This window comes from Salvia miltiorrhiza, chromosome 2, assembly GCF_028751815.1.
Source record: "Salvia miltiorrhiza cultivar Shanhuang (shh) chromosome 2, IMPLAD_Smil_shh, whole genome shotgun sequence".
Lineage (NCBI taxonomy): Eukaryota > Viridiplantae > Streptophyta > Magnoliopsida > Lamiales > Lamiaceae > Salvia > Salvia miltiorrhiza.
In genome coordinates this window covers 56,883,467-56,905,688 of record NC_080388.1, presented here as the reverse complement: position 1 = coordinate 56,905,688, position 22,222 = coordinate 56,883,467, and the positions used below count along the sequence as shown (strand labels likewise).

Below are 22,222 nucleotides of genomic sequence, written 5' to 3'. Positions count from 1 at the left end.
AAGAAATACTCCAGACGTTGATCTCGCGCCCCCAGGATATAGGCACGACTTTGCGCTTCCGCAAGCGTCTTCTTCCAATCACGCCGAGTCGCATTATAGGCTTCTTCGTATCCCGCCTTGAACCTGGCCAGGTTCTCATGACCTTCCTTGGTCGTCCTTGTTAGCTCAGAAACCAGGGAAGATTTCTCCACCTCTACTTGAGCCAGCCGAGCCTTCAACTCAGCAATCTCTGCCTCAGCCTTACTCATACGCTCCACCACCCCAGCGACATCATCATCACGCTTGGCAACGTCCGCTTGTTCCTTCTTTCTCTCTTTCTCTGCCACCTCGTAGTCATGGATGCATTTAACAGCCCCCCACATCCCCGACTCCACCTGCAAGAAAATAAAATGGGTTCCAACAAAACAATAAAAGGTTAGTAATTTAGAATTTTTAACAAAGAGTATAAGATGCAGGATACCTGAAGAGCCAACCGGCAGAGCTGGGTAGCTAAAGCCGGTCGGGACAGCTTCTCCATTTTCTCTTGGTCCTTTGAGTGGACACAAGCTATCAAAGCATCAATCAATTCCTGCCCCGATAAACTCGAAATCGGACCAGGAACAAGATCCTCTGGTTCATCAGCCGAGGGCACCACAGCTTTGCCCTTACCCTTTCCACCGGCCGAGGGGAGAACCTTAGAACCACCAGCTGACTTCTTAGCTGGCCCCTTGCCCTTGTCCCCAGCAGAGGGGAGAATCTTTACACCACCAGCAGACTTCCTTGCTGGCTCTGAAGATTTGCCGGCCTTTTTCAGGCCCTCCTGTTTTTCCTTCTCACCTACAGAGATTAGGGAACCCCTCTTCCTTTTCTTCGAAAGCTCAGCAAGGGGGGCACCGGGAGCTGAATCGGGCGAAGGAACCTCATCAGTAATATCCACGATTTGGATATCTTCTTCACAGGTGCCAGCAGCATCACCAGCACTGGAGCATCTACCCCGATGAACAAGGGCTCCCGCATCAACTTCCTCCGCGTCAAAAGGACGTGAGGCTTCCACATTCCCCTCTGGGATTTCAACTACAGGAAGAATAGGGGTCAGCTTGGCCCCAGTAGGCTGCTTCGAGGGATTTGTCCCGGAGGTAGAACCACCTGTGCCATGTTCCCCGCTGCCAGCAAGAGAGGGAATGTCGGGCAAATTGTCCCCACACTTGCGCCTCCAAGACATATCTGCAAACCAAAATTTCACAACATTAAAATCAGGGTAACAAAAGCTAATATGTTTTTTAATGTATATTTTTTACCTATTGATTTCTCTGGGTACAGGGGAAATAGACCATTGTATGCCAGAGATGAATTATTCTCAGCAAGGTACCTACAGTCTAGGGGCTGGGCCTTGTTCATAGCATTAAGGTGGGTTATAATACTCTGGTCACGGGTAGAAGGGACCTCGGGAGAAGCTGGTTTATAAGTAGTGCGAAGCTTATGCCATTCCAGCTCCAAAGCATGATAATCGCGCCAGGTGCCGAAAAGGGTGCGCACATAACAATAATGCTTCAGGAAACCCTTATCGAAAGAATTCAAAGAGGAGAGAAAGGTAGTAGGATGTTTTGGATGAGCTGCAAAGCTATACAGGGGACTGCCCTGCATGCGAAGGGTCTGGGTCTGACAGAACAGTTTTGCGGTGTCCCCAACACCGTGAGCCCGGCACAAAACATGGAAGGCATATAGCCTTCGGATAGCAGAAGGGGCGACTTGGAAGAAAGGGATGTGAAAATAATTACAAACATCGACCAGCAAGGTAGGAGGAGGGAGCCTTAAACCAGCATCTATCTGGGCTTTCCAAACAACTATCATCTTGGGATGGTGAAGGTTCTCGGGAGGCGTTGAACCCTTAGAGAAGGCCTCGAACTTTAAACCATCAGGACGCCTACATTTGCTTCTCAATTTTTCCACCTCCGCGACACTAAGACGGGATGGAGGAACACTTTTGGGGGGTTGGGGGGTCTTCTTCCCCTTTTTCTTAGGTGGGGGGAGAGAGGGCGCAGTTTGAGATTCGTTAGAAACAGAGGGGGAAGGAAGATTTTCGAGATCTTGCTGCGAGGGGGAGGAAGATGAAGGGTCTCGGGCAGAAGGAGAAGGCGAGCGAGAGGGTTGAGGGGTGGAGGTGCAGGCCATGATGGGAAATGCCAATCCTAGGGTTTCTAACACGCTCAATCAGAGCACCAACAGTTATACCACTACGCTACGATTAAACACAAAATTGCAGTAAAGAGGATGCGCGAGTTACCTAGGCCAGAGAAAGATGGACGGTAAAACCTGGAGCGGAAGGGTCGCGGGAGGATGCCGGAACAGTGAGGAAATCGCCGGAAAATGCAGAAAAATCGTTCGGAAAGCTTGGAGAAGAAGAATAGTGAAAAGTGGGAGTTCGAATCGACTAAGTAAAATTGTACGCGGGTAACCACCAACACACGGGATGAACGACGCGTGGCACACGGGAAATAATCGATGGATGAGGATTTCTACGGAGAGACGAAAGGACGCAAAGGTTAAAAAGTAACCTCGGGGTACGGGAGAAAGCACTGTAGATCGGGCAGGCATTTAAATGCAGGTGACGTCATCCATGCGGGCGGATCTTCTGACTAGTTGCACTATTCCAGAAGTGAACTAGCCAGACCAGGGGGGGAGTGACAAAAACACCAGAGAGCAACTTACAGGACTTACCTTTATTTTCGTAAAATACTAGAGTGTTTATATCTTTATGACTTGCAGGAATCAGGGAAAACATCATAGCACCAGCTTTAACAATACTACAATGGTTGAACACGAAGAATACCCGGTTCAACCAGACTAGAGGGGGGAGTGGTTGATGAGGAGTCATATGTGCAGAGTAGGGAAGGAATACGAATCAGAGGAATCGACCCCATTGGCGGGATGAATATGACAGAGGAGATACACTCGCCAGAGAAGTCACCATCGTCAGGGAAGTCATCGTCATCACAGAAGTCAACTCCATCAGAGAAGTCACCATCCTCAGAGAAGTCCTCCACACCAGAGAAGTCATCCACGTCAGAGAAGTCCTCCACACCAGAGAAGTCATCCACGTCAGAGGAGTCCTTCATGCCAGAGAAGTCATTACCGCCAGAGGAGACGCCCTTGCCAGAGAAGACGTGTTTGCCAGAAGAGTCATCTCCACCAGAGATTTCATCGACAGAGAAGACGCTTTTGCCAGAGGAGACATTTTTTATTAGAGGAGTTGTTAAATGCGCGGGAAGGTCTCCCGCGTATTATCGAAATTACCAGCGTACCCTTCCACCACACAAGACGCATGCACCGAAGATGTTTTTACTATTTTACCCCTCCGCTTGTAAATCTATAAATAGGGCCCGAGCTCGTGTATTATGACTTACGCTCTCTCATATTTTCGAATACAATAGTTGTTTTCTTTCTCGTGCAAGGTGTCCGATCAGCTATTTTTACTCTTTCCAGCCTTCTCGACTAGGTAGAATTTTATGTTTTCCCTTCATAGATTTAGGTGTTGGTTACGTTAAACACCACATATCTTACGGTTTCACCGAATTATTGTTATATCGTTTCATGCCTAAATTGCCAAACCATTAAGATATACCGTATATTTGTACATATTGAAATTTCATTAAACAAATATAAATAACTTTCTAACAATTAAACTCCACATCTTCAACAAAGCAAAAAAATAATTTACCACTAATAATATATATATATATATATATATATATATATATAATTGATTCCGACGGCATACGGATTTTTTCAGTATATACTATCGGTATATACCAGTAGTATATACCTAAACAACGGTATATACCGATTTTTCGGCATATACAGCGGTATCGGTATATACCGGTTTTTCGGCATATACAGCGGTATCGGTATATATCGGTATACCGCGGTATGAGGAAAATGATACCGTTGCCGTATCGAAAATCTTCGGTACGGTACAATACCGTACCGAAATTTCGGTATTTTCGGTATTTTTTTGGTACGGTATGTGCGGTATACCGATTTTTCGGTATTTTGCTCCACCCCTAAACATGTTAGCTAAATTTATAACACTCCCAAGTGAATGTGTATAATTGTGTAAACGTGTGTGCAATGTCATATTCAATAATAATAATAATAATAATAATAATAATAATAATAATAATAATAATAAATAAATAAATTGAAATCGATAAAGTATATCAAAATTAAGTGTATATCTATTGATCTAGCGGTAGAATGGTTAACGTCTAAGATCAAAAATCTTGGGTCTAAGTCCACCGTGACGCGATCTTTAAATTTAATTATTTAATTATTAATTTATAAAAAAAATATCAAAATTAAAATAGTGATTCTTTTAGGTTTCTTCTTTTTATCTTTAATAAATCTCTATTCAGCTATTAATATTACCTCTATTCAAACTAACGATACGGAGATGGCAAAAAATATTCTAGAATAATAAATGTTCGATTAAAATTTACTAAGGAAGAGTTTGGAAAATCAAATAAGAGAAAGTGCATGTATTCTAATAATTGGTTTCAATTAAATATTCAAATTCAGGTGCCCTAAGGTTCACTGTCACTTTCACCCTTTACAAATATTTATAAAGTGTTATGTTTAAGAAAACTTAAGCCCACCTTGATGGTGGATGTATTTGGGCGTTCCATTTTCCCCTGCCCAATCCCACATAAAAAAACTTCAATTAAAATTTACTAAGAGAGAGTGTGTTCTAGTGATTGGATTTGAATTAATATTCAAATTCAAACCTACTTCAATTAGCCATGCCTAAACGATTAATTTCGTGCAAAAATTATTGTGTTCAACTTAATTTCTTACATACAACTTTTAAAAGATCAATTACATTATTCAAAATCTTTACACTGTTCTCAAAATCAAAAGAGAAAATATAATTGAAAATAAACGAAATCGTAGAAATATTCCTATAGTTGGTGCAGGTGATTTCTTGCCCTTCTAAAGAATCAATGTTACTTGTCCAAAATCATGACTATGTTTGGACCAAGTTTAGAATCTGTCCAAATTTCATCCTTCCATAGTTTTGCCCTTTCTTACACCACAAACTTGGTATCTATTCTTTGTTGTGCTCTAAAAAAGACTCTTCAAATTGGTTTTGTGCTTAAGCAAATTCAATTTGAACAAAACAATTACTTGGACATTTAAATTTTTCATTTCGCCTTGATAGAAAGACAAAGTTGGCAACAACTTAATCAAGAAAAGAACGCACTAAACTAATCCCAACAAGCAATTGATTAAGGGAATGAAACATTCTAATCCCAACTTGATATAAGGCTAATTAAGCCCTGTGTTGTGAAGTTGAATTTCTGAGCTTCAGGTCTACTAAGAAGGTACAATCTAATTTTGATCCTTCTCTCGTGTCTAAATTTCACATTTCACATATATGTCCTATTTTCACTCTTTTATGAAATATCCCAAGCCCTATCTATCTCTAAATAATTTTTCTATTTTCAATTTATGACTTGTACATTCTTCACATACAAATCATGATAGCAGAAATTAATCTCTAGAAAATATTGCAAGATTTCCATCTTGCTTAAGAAACTTCATACATAAATTTTTGTACGCATACTAGGAAACATATTACTGCAAGGAACATGACCATAAGTTTTTCAGTTATAGTATTAAAGATGCAAGGCCTTGTACGATTTTGCCGTGAACATATACACATCAAGAAACAGCATCACTTACTGAACTTGATAAAGCATAGAAAAGGTGCAATGGTTGCAAGATCCTACTCGATGCCATTGCCGGAGAAGGGACTGCACAACACAACGATTGCAGAGGTGCTATCGACCAAAGGGCAAGACAGGATCGGATCCTGGGTCTGGTGTCGAACAGATGACACCGTCTATGATGCTGTCAAGCAAGTGAGTCTCCGTGCTCTTCACGACTACGACACATAGCATAACTGATAGGATGAAATATTTGCAGATGGCACAGAACAACATAGGGTCTCTTGTTGTCCTGAAGCCGGGAGAAGAGCAGCACATAGTAGGAATCCTAACGGAACGAGGTAACATCGTGTTAAGAGTTTACACGAAGTCGAATGGTTTTGAGTAAAATGTTGCATGTCCAAACAGACTATTTGCGTAAGGTGATCGTGCAAGATAGGTCCTCTAAGTACACAAAAGTTGGGGAGATCATGACTGATAAGGTTGCTGCTTCCATGCCCATTTTGTGATTTTAAAGTTTTTACTATAAAATTCTGCTCTTTATATCATCTCAGGACAAGCTACTGACAGTAACATCAGATACAAACATTCTTCATGCAATGCAGCTCATGACTGGTACCATACAGCTTCTTATTATTATTTTCCTTTAGTTGATAGTAAGAAGAGATGATATTTGTAAAGAAAAAGTAACAGAATATGTATGTGCAGAGAATCAAATTCGGCATGCCCCGGTTATAGATGGGAAAATAGTAGGCATGATTTCCATGGTCGATGTTGTGAGAGCTGTGGTGGAGCAACAACATGGTGAAATGAAGCGACTAAACGAGTTTATTCGAGGAGATTACTATTAAGGCTCGTATGCAGTAACATGGAATAATATATATCTGCAATTAGGCATTTGCCAACCGAATCAATCTCGCAACAATGTTACTTCAATTTCAAACCTTCAATCATACTATATTAATGGCATTTTCTCAACAAGCAGTCGATTTATAGCAAAACATTTCATACCTTCAACACTTGTTTATAGAATCTAAACCTCTGTTTTACGAGAGATCACACAAACAGTCCACGCCCTATCTTAGACAAATCTATTCAATAACACGTTTTATAACATAACTAGGAAAAATTGGGACATTTTTCAGACGTAAACAAACCAAACACAACATATCAGAATAGCACTGATGGATTCCCTTTAATAAGTTGGCACCAAAACCTCCACACTTATTACAACTCACAATAACAATTTATACTCGTCGTTTTTTCTTTTCTGATACCTCATACTTACTAGAAAGCATAAGATTCCTACAAAAACGAACGTCAAGCTTAAATTCCAACAAAAATAAGTTCATAAAAGAAAGTAAAATGAACGAACATGACTAAGTGCACGTACCACTAACAATGAACTGTCATCACATCAGTCGTCATTTTGATTTCTCATCTTGCTAGATTGTACTGAACTTTATTACTTCTCTCTCGTTAGTGTCTTCTTATTCTTTCCCATACTTTTAGATGACAACAAATTCACGCTCACACGTTCGGACAAAACAAATCCCCGAGACTTCATTAGCCCATGTACCCTTTCAGCATCTTGCACATAGCCACCATCACAAAGTGACTTTATAATCCTCTCAAAGTCCTCTGACTCCAACTCATCAAGCTTTGACTCCAGAACTCCCAAAGCTTGCAATGCCTTCTTCTCAGCTCCTGACTTGATGCACATGTCACAAAGGCTCACATGGAGCTTAAATGGAGGAGTCTCACCCAGCTCGGCAATCTTATCCAATAATTGTTCGGCTTCCTCAAGAAGGTCCAACTTGCTAAACCATTCAACCAGAACTGTATAAGTAGCTACCCCGGGCTCAAACCCTTCCTCCTCAAGTCTCAATAGGAGCCCTATTGCTTGGTCCAACAAATCCCTCTTTTGATAGGCAGCAATTACATTGGCAGTGCATCTATCATCTGGCTTGTGCCGTAGGCTCAGGATCTGATCAAAATAAGTCATAGCACGTTGAGGGTTACCAGCTTTTGCAAATGCCTCAACAATTAATGTCAAAGATTCAAGGTCCAGACTGTAACCTCCGGTAAATTGCAAGGCGCTGAAAATTCGTTCAGCTTCATTAGCACGGCCAGCTTTGGTATACAATTGAAGTAAGGCCATGAACATCTCCTTTGGAGGCTTTATACCCCTAGTTTCCATTTCTCTCATTAAAGACTCACCATCTTTTGGTTGATTTGCTTTCAAGTAGGCCATGATCATAGAACTGTACAACTTCACATCTGGTTGGAATCCATGGGCCTTGCAGCTATCAAATGCTTCTTTTGCTCGACTAAGATTTCCTACCTTACAGTACATTTTGATCAATATTATTGATGTGATAACATCAGGTAGAATGCCTCTGTCATTCATATTCTTTAGGATTCTCTCGACATCTTCTAAGCGATTTTCCTTAGCAAGAGCATCAATCAGTTTTGAGTAGTCCCGATCACTTGCCTGGAAAGAATCTTCAGAAAGCAGATATTCTGCAACCTGAAACAAACCATTAGCATTCAATGTTGAAAAAGTAAGGATATTAACTTACTAAAAAAACTATATTAGCAACCATCAATTGCATTAATCATGATTATGAAATAGCTGAGTCAATCAAATTCTATGCACAAAAACTTATCAAAGCATTAACTAATAAAAAATTACGACTGGAACATGCACCTCCTACCCTTCTAACATGGGATGAATGTTCTAATTATGCTTCCCGGCTGGCTGAAAAATGATGCCCAGCTTCTATCCAGAAAGCTTTTATGCTCTTTGAAGCATTGGAGGCTTCTATCTAGATTATGGTTGAGCATAAATAGACAACTTTCCAATGTGGTAGTCAATTGTCTACTAAATGTAAAATCAATCCTTAGCCAGATTTGTATTTGCATAAGTAGATGATTGTACAGATATCTATTTGCCAATGTTTAAATCTGGTAGGAATTGTATTGACAATATTATATGTTCAATAGTTTCGAATCTGATTCATGTCTTTAGATCTGGTTATATATTAATCTAAAACATTCAGTTCTGCCAAAGTTTATCAGGAATAGATAGGCCTCCTAGAAAAAATTACCACTTTAAGGGGATGGTTTGGTCATACCAAACAAAAACAGGAATGTGAATATACATCAAAATTATAATTTTGAACACATTCATCATTCTTCTAAAAGAAATGTCCAGATAAAATTTCCATGAAAGACCAAAACGTCATACCTTGAAATATAGATGAGAATTCTGTTCTTTCAATCTATCAAGAAGAGCAACCCAATCAATCCTGCTAGGTTGGAGAAGATCTTTCCATTCACCTAGAAGTGGAGCAGGATCATCCTTATCTTTCAATGAAAGGATCTTTTCAGTAACAAGTTTGCACTTGTTAGATATTGGCTTTGGCTCCTCGGGCCACATAACTTTGCTGCTCTCGTGAATTTTATCCGCCACCTTAGCCCACTTTGGATTTGATAAATCAAGCCCATAGATCGTGTACTTGATCTTGCCATGTCTTTTAGGAAGTGAAAAACTAGTCTGTTTTCCTTCAAGCAGATTATCATCTGCCACCAACTCTTTCCCAGCAACATCTTCTTCTCCCCATTGATCTTTTTCTTGGGAGTCGTTTTGAGCTTCCCCTTTCCGCATACGTTCCAAACTCTCATAAAAATCACTTTTCTCCATCTTTTGACGAGCCCACTTGAACCTGAGCTCTCTCAGCATATCTCCTCGAATGCCCACTTCACCAGCAAATCTGTACATTTCCTTAACATCCTCAGACTGAAGAAATGTCTTCATTTTCTCTTTTTTCTTTTCTTTCTCCATGTCTTGCAGAACTATATTGCTAATGTCCCAGACAGTTCTCCACAAATCCTCACTAAAATCCTGTGGGGGCACAGAAGCACCGCGGCCGGTCACTTGCTGAAGACCACCCTTTTCCATCTCTGATACAACATTTTCAACAATGATCACTAGCATACCATTAATTGTATCCTTGTCACACTCGGGATAAGCTGCAGTGAGCTTTTTCCGCATCAGCCAAACAAATCTGGACAAGAACTCATTCATTGTAGCATCATCTTCTGACTCACATTCCAAATGACTTGATGAGTCATCATCTAACTTAACTTGCCCCCAAGTTTGAATCCATCTACAAAACTGATTATCACTTTTGTTGTGCTTAGGGCAGTTTGAAAAGGATGAGCCATGGTGAGGTCCTAATGGATGAGGAGTAGGGGGGCTGGAGATGCTAGCAGCTGCAAAGCATCTGTAAGCAGATGAATGCTGGTTGAATGCTCTACCATTGAGTTTCGAGATTTTGTTGACTGTGTTTTTGCTAAAGAAACACCTCCAATTCATATCTATCTTTTCCCCTAGCTTTTGAGAAAAAGAATATCGGACAACTGAAAATGACACCGATCTTTAAAAAGCTATTGCAAGTAGGACATCAGGAAATGACAGCAACGTGATTTTCCTGCATTTTCAATGGTTCAAAAGCTATGATTATGAAACAGAAGACATGAAAGGATCGACTGAATAACATGTACTCCACCTATAAATTTCTTCCGAATAAATAAGCGACTACAATCTTAAAAATAATCAGTTAGAACCATCCAAATAACAGATTAAATCAAAGAATCCAAAGACAAAGCTAAATCAAACATAAGAAATACGTGAGAAACGAGACGACAAGACGATGAATGGAAACATAAAAAATCAAACGAGAGGGGAAAAAAGGAGAGCAGTACCTGCTTAATTCAATACCCTATCAGCGGCCCAGGCCAGCAAGAGCAAGCGGCGGGTGCTCTAGGGTTGTGAGTGGGAAGAACACTCTACTCAAGCGGATGGTCCCACAACTTATTGTCAAAATTTTCATTGTTTCTCACTCTTTGTATAATTTTTTTATTTTTATTTTTATTTATATAATAAAAGGATAATTAACAAGATTTCACTCATTCAATTCGAATTTGTAATTTTTTTAAATTAATAATAAATTATTTTAGTTAATTAATTCAAAGTTAGAATATTTTTTAAAAATTTTAATTTTTAGTGATAAATACTATTAATTACAGTTAATACTTTTTATTTTTTTATAATAAATCCATATAATATAAAGAAGAGTTTTTTTTCCCTCTATTTCTCTCTCTCTTCTTCCACCAAAATTTTCACTATTTTTTTCTTTTTATTTTTTTATATAGTAATTATTTTCTAAACGTCATCAAATTTGATCATGAAAAAATAATCAGTATGCATCTTAAATTTAAAATAGTTTTAAAATATTTAATTTTCTTTCTCTTCATTAAAAATTTATAACTTTTATTTATATTTGTGTATAAAAATATTTATTATGATAAATGCATCGTGCAAATTTTCATTATCGAATAATTTTTAAATTTATTTAATAACTATAATTATCATTACACTTTGTACAAAACAAAATGAAATTTACATTTTTAAATTCAGGATTTTATTGAGTAATTGATGCGAATTGTTATATTTTATTAAAATATATTTTATATTTATTTATATTTTAATTTTTTATTATTTGTATTTATTTATTTAAATTTATCGTTTAATTTCGATGTCCGTCGTGCATCGCACGAATGGACATATACTAGTAATTATAAAATAAAAATTAAGAGTGTGACAAAATGACACACTAAATTGTGGGACTATAAATTCCATCGTCAACTAAAGAGACAAAAATAAATTTTGACTCACATCATACAAAAATATTGTTCAATAATAAAGATATAAAGGTTTAATGAGAACAAATAATCACATCGTTTAGCATATCATTACGATCGTCTTCAAACTATTTATCATTTTTTGTATATAGTTCAAGTCATAAGAAAATATGCAATTCCGAGTATCGATATCGAGTAGTTTGCCAGAACATCGACATGTGGTACAATATCTCGAGTTCATCTTAATTGTTGTATATATCTAGAAGATATTGTGGACCGCAAACACTTGTAGCGGAGAATTATTGTCTTACGGCAAAAGAGTACTCTTACATTAGCTCGTCAATTAAGATAACTCTATTATTTTAATTTTGTTATAATTACTTTATTTCTACATGTTTTTACCAGTAAAATAATTTTTTGGGATTATGGCAAAAAAATACACAAACTTTGAAAAAAATGGTAATTTTCACATGAACTTTCAATTAAACAAAAAAAAATACATGAATTTATATTTTTGTTGCAATTTTCACCTGAGTTTGACTTTCGGCGAAATTAGAGTTGATAGTCAAAAATTCACCTGATGTTGGTCTAACTTATGATGATGAAGAGTATTTAGAAGTTCGGAGGTTTAAGAAGATAAAAATTAATACATTTGACTTAATTTCGACTGTCAATTAAGCTCTAATTTAATTGAAAGTCAAACATATGTGAAAATTGCAATAAAAATATAAATTCATGTACTTTTTTTGCTTAATTGAAAGTTCGGGTGAAAATTGCAATTTTTTTTCAAAATTCGTTCATTTTTTGGCCATAATCTCTAATTTTTTTATATATAAAATTTAAAGTAAACAAATCTATAAAACATTAATTGTGTACTTCAGTATTTTTAACACATACTTTATCATTTATATATAACAATAAACCCCCAGCCAAATAGCCCATGAAATTTTATTTTAAACCTCTCTAATTTAAAACGTTCGACACCGAATGCATGGACTGAGGATATGAAACCTTAAGCTACACATACAAACTAATGAAACCATCGCTACAAGATTTCTTCTTCCAACTCTATTGTTAACCACTCAATTGAAAATTTGAAGTTACCATCTCAAAACCCATATATACAAATATACATGATATCTCCAATTACGTACGGCCATATCAATTTTTATAAATACTTACTCCATTCCATATTTTAGTATACATTTAAAAATGACACATATTTTTATTTTGATAAAATGATTGAATGTGTTATGAATGGAATAAGGGTTTCAATTTTATAAGAGTGTTTTTTTTAATGCATGCGACTTTTATAAGAGTGTCAAAGCGATTAAAGTAGAGTAAGATGCTCACATTTTTATAGGATTGTGTGAAGTACTTTTGCTAAAAATAAAATAGATACTAAATTATGAGACAGACTAAAGTGAAAAGATGAATATTAAAATGTGGAATGGAAGAAGTATTACTCTTTTTGTCTATCATAAATGCAACATTTTTATCATTTTCATTCGACCATAAATACTTGTGGTGTTTCTAGTTTAGAACATATACCTTTATATTTTTACTCTCATTCATTAATTACCTAATAAATCAATTTGGTGGATCTCTTTCTTCACTTCGTGCAAATATCTTCATATTTTTTTATGACATGTGCCCTCTCATCATCACCGCACAACATTTCAGAGTTAAAAAAATTGCTACATTTTCTATAAAATTTTAAAAGTTCTTAATTTTAATAGATATTTTTTTTTATAATTTAGAATATTATGAGAATAGTTTAAGAATTAATTAAGAATATTTTTCTTATTGATATATGATATATTTTTGTAAAAATAACATATGAACATCATTGATTGCGTGTAGATACACAGATAAGTATCAATTGTAAAAGAAAAAAAAATATGTGAATCATTTCACCAAGCATGGAACATATATACTTTATTAAATCTTTTGTATAACAAGATTTGAGGGTTAAAACTAATGGGATGATGATGATAATAATAAAAATTGAATTGAGAATGTCAAATCTCGTGAGCATATGTCTCTGCTATACCAAAGTTTGTGCATATATCATAGGTCTATCTCCTTATCTTTTGGAACAATTCTCTATCTCTAAAGGATCATCAATATTGCTCCTTTCCATGTTGGTGATTCAACCATGTCGAAATATTTTCTCCCAAATTAATGTATGACCTCTTTATTCAAAGATTCTATCACAATTTTTTTGGGCCCTCAAAATACTTTTTCCACCACATGATTGGACCAATGCCATATAGGTATAGGATTCCATTACCTAACCATATGTTATTTTTCTAATTAGATTGCGTTTTATTTGACCGATAAATTTATTATGAAAAAATGAGGTATAATAAAAAAATTCCTTCAACTTTTTTATTTTTTTCCCTTATTGTCTATAAAATAAAATTTTATCATTTCTTATCCCTCATTTTTCACTCTAATAAAGAATTATTATTCCTCCATTTTAAGTGTGATGATATTATCTTTCCTTGAAGTGAAATTAATGAATATGTATGAAATGGTAGAATTCTCTTTTTTTTTTTAAATGAAAGGAAAAAATTCGCCTCAAAAAAAATGAGAGGAAAAAAAGAAGAATCTAAAGAAAGAAACACACCCTTATTATTAATTCAAATCAACAATAACAATATTTGCAATCAAGCACAAAAATTGCTAGTTCAAACAATAAGACTTTAAGGAAGCGTTTATTTTACATGATTGATATGTATTATGGAGTATTTTTATCCTTATGATTAGAATTTCTCCAATCTCACTTTTTAAATGGAATATAAATCAAGCAAAACTAGTTTAAATGATTGAAATAAACAAGACCTTGAATATTTCAAAATTGCAATCCATCAAATTAAATAAATAATTAGCCTTATTATGTTTACCTAACAAAACTAGTCCTTTAAAATAAACGCTCGCTGAAAGTAAGCAGTGAACTTCGCTGCCAGGCCATATTAGGATTCTGAAAATTTTGATATGTTATTGTTAATTAAATCACATAGTTCATAGCTAGTATTTCTTGAAAATTGAGGGCATTCATAACCTCAGTTAATGTTGGATTGATTTAGAATCTTTAGATGATGGAGTAAATTTAGGGTATATTATATACCGATCATATTTGTAAAATTAAATTGCTAAAAATCCAAAAAGGTCAGATTAAAATTGGTGAGAAGCGACGGACAAGTTGTAAAAATTTGACTTAGAGTTCAAAACTTTTGAAGAGAAAGATGTGAAAGAGTTTGTCAGTAGGTCAGTTTTGAACTGACAATATTTATTTTAAAAAGTTCATTGTCTAGTCAGTTTATATGTAAATTGCATTAAATTAGGTTTATGTAAATTCACAGCACACTGGTGGAGCCAACAAGAGGGAGGGGACTTTAGCCCTCACCAATCAATTTTTTGTTTCGAGTACGTCTTTTATGCTATCGTTCATACAGTGCAAATCACTCATATATTTTAACGGAACACTTACAATGTAGAGTATGTGAATGGTTATGATTATGAATGACCGCATAAAAAGTTTTATATATAGTAAAATTTAGAGTATGTGAATGGTTCGCACTCATATTTTTTTATTCACTCTTATAAAATTGTCCAAATTATTGGCATTTTGTGTAAATTGTTGTGTACAAGTCTCCACCACCAAATCAAATCACTAAAAAAAAATCTTGAAATTGAAACTATAAAATTTCAATCCCTAGGTAAGTTATTCAATATGATTTTTTTGGTTTTTTTGCCAGTCTAACTGAGGGATTAAATACTCTTTAGAGGTGTTTGGTTTGATGGATGAGATAAATAAAATTGATAATATTGATAGGATGATTAAATAATTCACTCAACTTTAAAGTGATAAATAACCACTTAATTGAATTATTAAAGTGTATTCATGACATGTCGAATTATACAAACCAAACACTTAATTAAGTTAGAATTACTTTTATTAATTATGTCATATATATACTCAAACCAAAATCTCATTTCAATTTAGAAAAATTTAATACACACGCATATAGAGAGAAGGGCTAAGCTTCTCTTATTTACAAAAATAAGAAAAGAGAAGGATTCTTGAAAAAAAATCAAACCGGATACAAATCTCTTTTCTTATTTACAAAAATAAGAAAAGAGAAAAGAAAACCTATATAGTTGTGCTACTTTAAGTGAAAGGGATGGAAAAAGATAAGGATTCTTGAAAAAAAATCAAACTGGATACAAATGTGGCAGCATTTTAGCCTGAATATTACGTTATGGAAGGCCCCTCCACATCAAAGTATCTAAAACCATGCCCTTAAACCTCATTGCTACTACCTGTCCAAAGAGTTGGAATTTTCCCTTTTATCACTCAACTTCTGCAAATTGATGTCCGAATATAAGCAAGTCAAACTAGTGGGAGTGATCAAATCAATTAAGTTCCCTTAAATGTACGTGATTGAGCTATATATAAAGTCCCTATAATTTAATTTTGGGTTAATTAGCGCTAAGAGCGCGTTTACTTTGATAGCAAATGAGAGAAAAACAAATATTTTCACCTATTTTTCACCATTTTCACATGTTTATTATGATGGAAAATTTTCTGCGGGCAAGGTGGAATATTTACCCATCTTAAAAATTTTAATCAAGATTATTCTTGGTCTTTGACATGAATTTGGTTAATGCCTCAATTTAATTTTGGGTTGATTACTAATTAAATCCCAAACTAGCATTTGCATCTCGTGCAATGCACGGGAAAATATTTTTTATTTTTTATATTTATATAAAAATTAATACTAATTCAATTATCATACTCATAAATATAATAAAAATTAATTTTAACTAAATATATTTCAATTGAATATTACAATTATAAAATTTGATATTATGAAAAAGATAAAAATAAAAAATAAAGAAAGATTCACAATAGTAAAAATTGATATTATGAAAAGGCAAAAAAATAAGTAAAAAAGTAAAAATAAAAATAAAAATAATTGAAAATTTATTCGAAAAAAAAAGATGAGTGGGGAGAAAGAATTTTTAAAATTTAATCTTTAAATACATATAATTTTTATATTTTAAATTAAATATTTATTTAAAATATATCAAATTAAAGCTCTTATCATGACCTTTAATTTGATATTCATGTTAAATATTTTATAAGTGGTCAAATTTCACAATTTTAGAATGAAATAAAATAAACAAAATAAAAGATAAAGAAAAGGGAAATAAAAAGAAAAATATAGTTTACAAATAAACCTTAAATTATATTATGACTAAAAACAATTCACTCAGTTTTAAAATCGATTTCAAATATAAATAAAATAAAGAAAGATTCACAATAGTAAAAATTGATATTATGAAAAGGCAAAAAAATAAGTAAAAAAGTAAAAATAAAAATAAAAATAATTGAAAATTTATTCGAAAAAAAAAGATGAGTGGGGAGAAAGAATTTTTAAAATTTAATCTTTAAATACATATAATTTTTATATTTTAAATTAAATATTTATTTAAAATATATCAAATTAAAGCTCTTATCATGACCTTTAATTTGATATTCATGTTAAATATTTTATAAGTGGTCAAATTTCACAATTTTAGAATGAAATAAAATAAACAAAATAAAAGATAAAGAAAAGGGAAATAAAAAGAAAAATATAGTTTACAAATAAACCTTAAATTATATTATGACTAAAAACAATGCACTCAGTTTTAAAATCGATTTCAAATATAAATTTTAGCTTTTTTTTAAATTTAATTTGGACTAAAGAAAATAAATTTAAAATCTATTAGTTTGCTGCACAAATCTATTTGCTATTTTTTTTTTCTTAAATTCAATTGCAGTTTCTCAACACATTTGCACGTAAAAGCAGTTGTTAGTGCATACTCCATTTTTTTCATGTGGGATTTGTAATTTGTAATTTAAGTTTAATCTACTTTTTGTGTATATATAATAAGACCTTATCTTTGGAAGAAATCACAAAATCGCCATTGAAATCAATTTGAAATCAATTTCTAATTGAAAACTGCTGTTTTAATATAGTATAGATTTGTGTCTCAGCCTCAATATTAATCAATACTCATCTAGCTAGATCACAAAACTTTATATTGATGTCCTATCAAATCAAATTTGTTAATTTTGAAAATAATTCAACTTTACGGAGAATTTTAGTCAAGAATGTGTAGTAGGTTAGTACGCTTATTTAGTGACATGAATAAACTTGAGTTTGGAAAAACTTAAGGTAAATTGGAATCACATCATCTAATCCTATCCAATGTGATAGGCAAAGTTGAAGAAGCAATGGACATTGACGGAGATATTAATTATATGTATTATTTTGCCATTTTCGGGGGATTTGTTTTAAAATCCAATAAATGAACTAGATTCCTAAGATAAGAGATTGTAGGGTCAAATTTCAAAGGAAAAGAAGTGGGAATCAATTTTGGTCATGCTAACATAACATGTTCCCTTCACTTCAAAAGACAATGCTGATGAGGAAGATTTTTGGTACGATTAGGAATCTATTCCACTCAAAGGGAAATATATGTGAAATTTGCAGAGAGGGATATAATAATATCTTAATAACTTATTCCAAACAAGTGGAATAAATTGGCAAATCAATCACTTGGCCTTCAAAAGGTAAATCTTCACTTTGCATCACATTTTTACAGTTTGAATATATTTTCTTACCGAAATCAATTATGTTTGAACAAAAGATCTTATGGGCTTTCAAGAGCAAAAGATCCCATCAACACTAACTTTTCATTTTTACTTTTCCATTAGTTATGAAAAAACAATTTCTTGAGTTGAATTAGAGGTAGCCAAATTGATTTGGGCCAACAAATCCTACGGTTGCAGATTGGTGGAGTTCAAATGTACAAAACAAAAATCAATGCTTAATCAAAACATTAATAAAATTAGATCAAAGTGAAGTCTTCAAAAACACCAACGACCACAAAAAAGAAAGGGGAAATACACTGATTTAGCCTAATGAGTTTGGAAGAATTTTAGTTCAATAAATCAGTAATACATTGTTGAAGCTCAATGAATCAGATTTGTGTCAATTTTACTTCGAATGACACGGTTTTATGTATGGAGTGAATATACGAATTTAGGCTGATAATAATATATTACTCTTGTAACAATTCTAAGTTGATGTGATCAAAGATGGAAAGGTTGTGGTTTGGGGAGGGGACCAATAAACAAAACACGGATCTTTTATCATGTTTTCGCATTTGTGGAATGAGAAATTCGATTGTCTCATCATCATATTTACCCATAATTATGAAATTGCCAGATGATGATCATTATCATCACACTCAAAGCTACACAGCCTCTTCATCTACCACTTTTCACAACTAATCTATCAACTCTTGCAAAAAAAAAAAACATAACTAGACATAATTTGAAGGACAAAAATAACAGTTTCATAGAACAATCCTGTCACCTAATCCTTTTGGAAGCGTTTGGTTTGAGTGATAAGAGATGATTGATAAAATAATCCAACTTTGTTTGATCTGCATGATTCAACTCGTGATGGATAACTCAACCGTCACTCTAATCATCCAATTGAATGATTATTTATCACCCTAAAATAGGCTGAATTATTTAATCATCCGTCAATCTTATAAATCACCTTCATCAAACCAAGCACTCCCTTCTTTAAGCACTGATTAATTTTAGACTAATTTGATCATCTAACTCTTTAACTAGTTAATTGTATAGTATTTAATATATCCATGGTATTTCTCAGAGTAAACTTTCCTCTTACAGAAACACATACGCCATAATGGATAGAGAGAAGATACAATTTTTATTTTCTTGCATGTATTATGTTTGCAAGTTGTGGTCCAAGGCGTAGCTAGGGGAAGAACAAATGGTGGGAAATATGGCATGTAAGAAAAGAGAATTAGCATGCCATAAAAAGAAAGAAGAATATCTAGTGCATTATTTCATCTAATAGTAGAGGCCTCTCGATTAGGGGGATCTAATCCCATCCAGCTGCATAAGAATTCCCTTATGCAATCCCACTTGCACACCAAGATAAATGAGGAGTATTACAACAAGACAAGAAAAATATTTTTCAAGAAAAAGATTTGTCCTTTACTACATTTTTTCAAAAATATTAAATTGATCTTATAAGTTCATGTTCTGCCCCATAAGCAAGAGAATAACATCTCTTACATAACCCTATCAAAAGAAATATAGATATTCATTTGTTTATTCTCTCAACTAGCTCACCACCATCACCTTTTCTTGGTGTATATAAAGACATACTCCACATAACCTCAAAATAACACACTTGTGCAATCCACACATCCTCCCTCATCATCTTATTAATCGTTAGGCCATGGCCTCAAGCTCGTTGACATCTTCACGTAGCTCGTGGACATCGAAGCAAAACAAGCAGTTCGAGGAGGCCCTAGCAAGGTACGACAAGGACACACCGGAGCGTTGGCACAACATAGCCAGAGCAGTTGGTGGGAAATCTGCAGATGAAGTGAGGAGGCATTATGAAGTCCTGGTTAAAGACATTATGCAAATAGAGACTGATCAAGTGCCTATTCCCAACTACAGAGCCCTTGCAAGAGGATATGCCCATGAACAGAGGTACCCTCTCTCTCTCCAATTTGCATCATCTCACATTGTTAAACTTATCATAATTAGCTACAAAAATGGCATAAATCTTTGCTTCTACCACACTTATCAAAAATAGAAACAAAGAATTCTTGTTTTAATCAAAGAAAAAGCTTTAGGATTTGAAGGCAAGGAAGTGATCATACATTCATGCATCTTTTCAAGGAAGATACCAAACTTGGTATTTTCCTAGATGGCATGGCACCACATGAAATCTAATCTTACTAGTTTTAAATCATCGCACATGGCCTTCTTATTATTTAAACCATCATTTTTTTATTTTATTTTTTCTATTTTTGTGGTTACGATGATAAGATCATATCACATGATGCCTCATTTTAAATTGGAGTTTCTACACATTTTTTGTTTGATCCAACTCAGACCGAATTTTCTTGGATATTAGCGTTTCGATTAAAAAATATATGTTGCAGCTATAGATAATAAGATCAAGTTCACATTATGAAGAAGTGACTAGAAGCACTGAACATCATCTTTCACCTATATATTACACTTAACAGAATAACCAAAAAAAAAAAAAAACTTTTTCAGCTCATTTATTTTTTTATTATGAACTTCAACAGGCTTATGAGGAATCTCAAGCTGCAGTGATGAACATATCCTTCAAGAGTACATACTCCATCAACATCTGGAAAAAAAACAGATGCCTTCGCGTAAACTATACGTGAAAGCGATTTTCGTCTTCTTCAGCAATCAAAGTGTCTTGTGCCAAGAAACAAAATAATAAAAAAAAAAAATTGTAATATTAAGATTCGAGAAAATAAGAAAAAACTATAATATTATGATCATCTTGTATCGTGTTATCCGAAAATGTATGATATATAGTGTATTTTTCTGTCATTGTTATTGAATTTTCATGAAAGGCTTTTTGCCAAAGAATTAGTGGTTAATTTCTCTTCAGAATGTCACCCACCCTCCTATAAATGAACAAAAGACTGATTTACGATAGAAGTTGGACGAATGGGCAAAAAATAGTAAAGATAGTGTCGGTATGGTTTATTCCGACTGGGATAATATATTTTACTTTTCAATGGGAAACTAGTAGGTCTGGACTCTGGACACGACGAACATCGAAATTGAACAATATATTTAATAAATTTGTACTAATAAAAAATTGAATAATTGTTTGATATTAAAAGAAAAAAATGAACAATATAGTTAATAAATTTGTACTAATAAAAATTTGAATATATGATATTAAAAGAAAAAAATCCCCAACAAAATGAGATATCATTTTGACTAAGTTTCTCCCTTAAATATACTTATTTAAATATATATCTAATTTCAAATTTCATAAAAGTTAATTTAATTATTATCATATATAGAGTATTAGGGGTCTACTACAAGAAACTGGGAGACAGAATTTTCCGCCACTAATCGCCAAAATCCGTCGCTAATTTCGATCAACGACGGCTGCCATGTGTCGCTGTAAAAGTGGTCGGTAAAAAAATTACTGACATAATTTCGCATTCGTCGCTAATTAGCGACGAAAATACCGACGGACCGTCCGTAGGTAAGCACACGACGATGCCGGCGTCGTCTGAAATCAGCGACGGAAATAGCGACCGGAATGACCGTCGTTATTAGCGATGGAATTCATTTCCATTGCTATTTTTTTTACGATAAATAATAAAAATAATGTTTTTTTTATATCAATGTAGCTTTATTCCCCACAAGTATTTTGGTATTTCTAATGTATTTTGAACTTAATTCCATACGTTAAGACGAACTTCCCAGTGGGTCATCCATCTTAGTTGTGCTCTAATTCAAGCACGCTTAACCTTGAAGTTCTTTTCGAGTGGTCAGCAGTACAGAACACGCGTATTATTGATATAACTATCACATATTAATTCATTTAGAATATGCTGAAGTCATATCTAAGACTTGTGGTGCCGACGAAAGAATGACGGTAAATATACGACCGAATTTAAAATAATAAAAAATATTAATATTATAGTTAGTTAAAAATATATATATTATTGTTGAAAATAACAATAAATTTAAAATATTCTCAATAATTTAAAAATAAGAATAAATTAGAATATTAATTAAAAAATAATAAATTATTTTTAAAAAAAATAAAAATAACAAAAAAATTAATAATATTTACCGAAGAAATTACCGACGGAGTATTAATTAAAAAATTAAAAAAATTAATAAAAAA

The 22,222-nt window shown here is 33.7% G+C and overlaps 3 protein-coding genes across 7 annotated transcripts; 2 read left to right on the top strand and 1 right to left on the bottom strand.

Annotated features, from left to right (window-relative positions):
* Positions 1 to 5,122: 5,122 nt before the first annotated feature.
* LOC131010537 (CBS domain-containing protein CBSX3, mitochondrial-like) lies at positions 5,123 to 7,057 on the top strand. 3 transcript variants are annotated; one of them, XM_057938097.1, is made up of 6 exons: positions 5,123 to 5,357; positions 5,650 to 5,897; positions 5,962 to 6,043; positions 6,111 to 6,184; positions 6,257 to 6,317; positions 6,411 to 7,057. In XM_057938097.1, the coding sequence occupies exons 2-6, from the start codon at positions 5,658 to 5,660 to the stop codon at positions 6,551 to 6,553; spliced, it is 600 nt and encodes a 199-aa protein (XP_057794080.1). In that variant the 5' UTR covers positions 5,123 to 5,357; positions 5,650 to 5,657; the 3' UTR covers positions 6,554 to 7,057. The 3 variants fall into 3 exon arrangements, with proteins under 3 accessions (XP_057794080.1, XP_057794079.1, XP_057794078.1); XM_057938096.1 differs by having other exon boundaries at positions 5,644 to 5,897; XM_057938095.1 differs by lacking the exon at positions 5,123 to 5,357 and having other exon boundaries at positions 5,625 to 5,897.
* On the bottom strand, positions 5,531 to 10,601 carry LOC131010536 (uncharacterized). 3 transcript variants are annotated; one of them, XR_009096593.1, is made up of 4 exons: positions 10,473 to 10,601; positions 8,953 to 10,198; positions 7,096 to 8,232; positions 5,531 to 6,030 (listed from the first exon to the last, which is right to left on the bottom strand). XR_009096593.1 is itself a non-coding variant. In XM_057938094.1 (3 exons), exons 2-3 carry the CDS (start codon positions 10,081 to 10,083, stop codon positions 7,168 to 7,170), a joined length of 2,196 nt encoding a protein of 731 aa, XP_057794077.1. In that variant the 5' UTR covers positions 10,084 to 10,198; positions 10,473 to 10,601; the 3' UTR covers positions 6,871 to 7,167. The 3 variants fall into 3 exon arrangements, 1 of the variants encoding a protein (XP_057794077.1); XR_009096592.1 differs by lacking the exon at positions 5,531 to 6,030 and adding an exon at positions 6,871 to 7,007; XM_057938094.1 differs by lacking the exon at positions 5,531 to 6,030 and having other exon boundaries at positions 6,871 to 8,232.
* An 8,796-nt stretch (positions 10,602 to 19,397) lies between these two features.
* LOC131010535 (protein RADIALIS-like 3) lies at positions 19,398 to 20,937 on the top strand. Its single transcript, XM_057938093.1, has 2 exons — positions 19,398 to 20,013; positions 20,622 to 20,937. The coding sequence occupies exons 1-2, from the start codon at positions 19,754 to 19,756 to the stop codon at positions 20,647 to 20,649; spliced, it is 288 nt and encodes a 95-aa protein (XP_057794076.1). The 5' UTR covers positions 19,398 to 19,753; the 3' UTR covers positions 20,650 to 20,937.
* Positions 20,938 to 22,222: the final 1,285 nt, after the last annotated feature.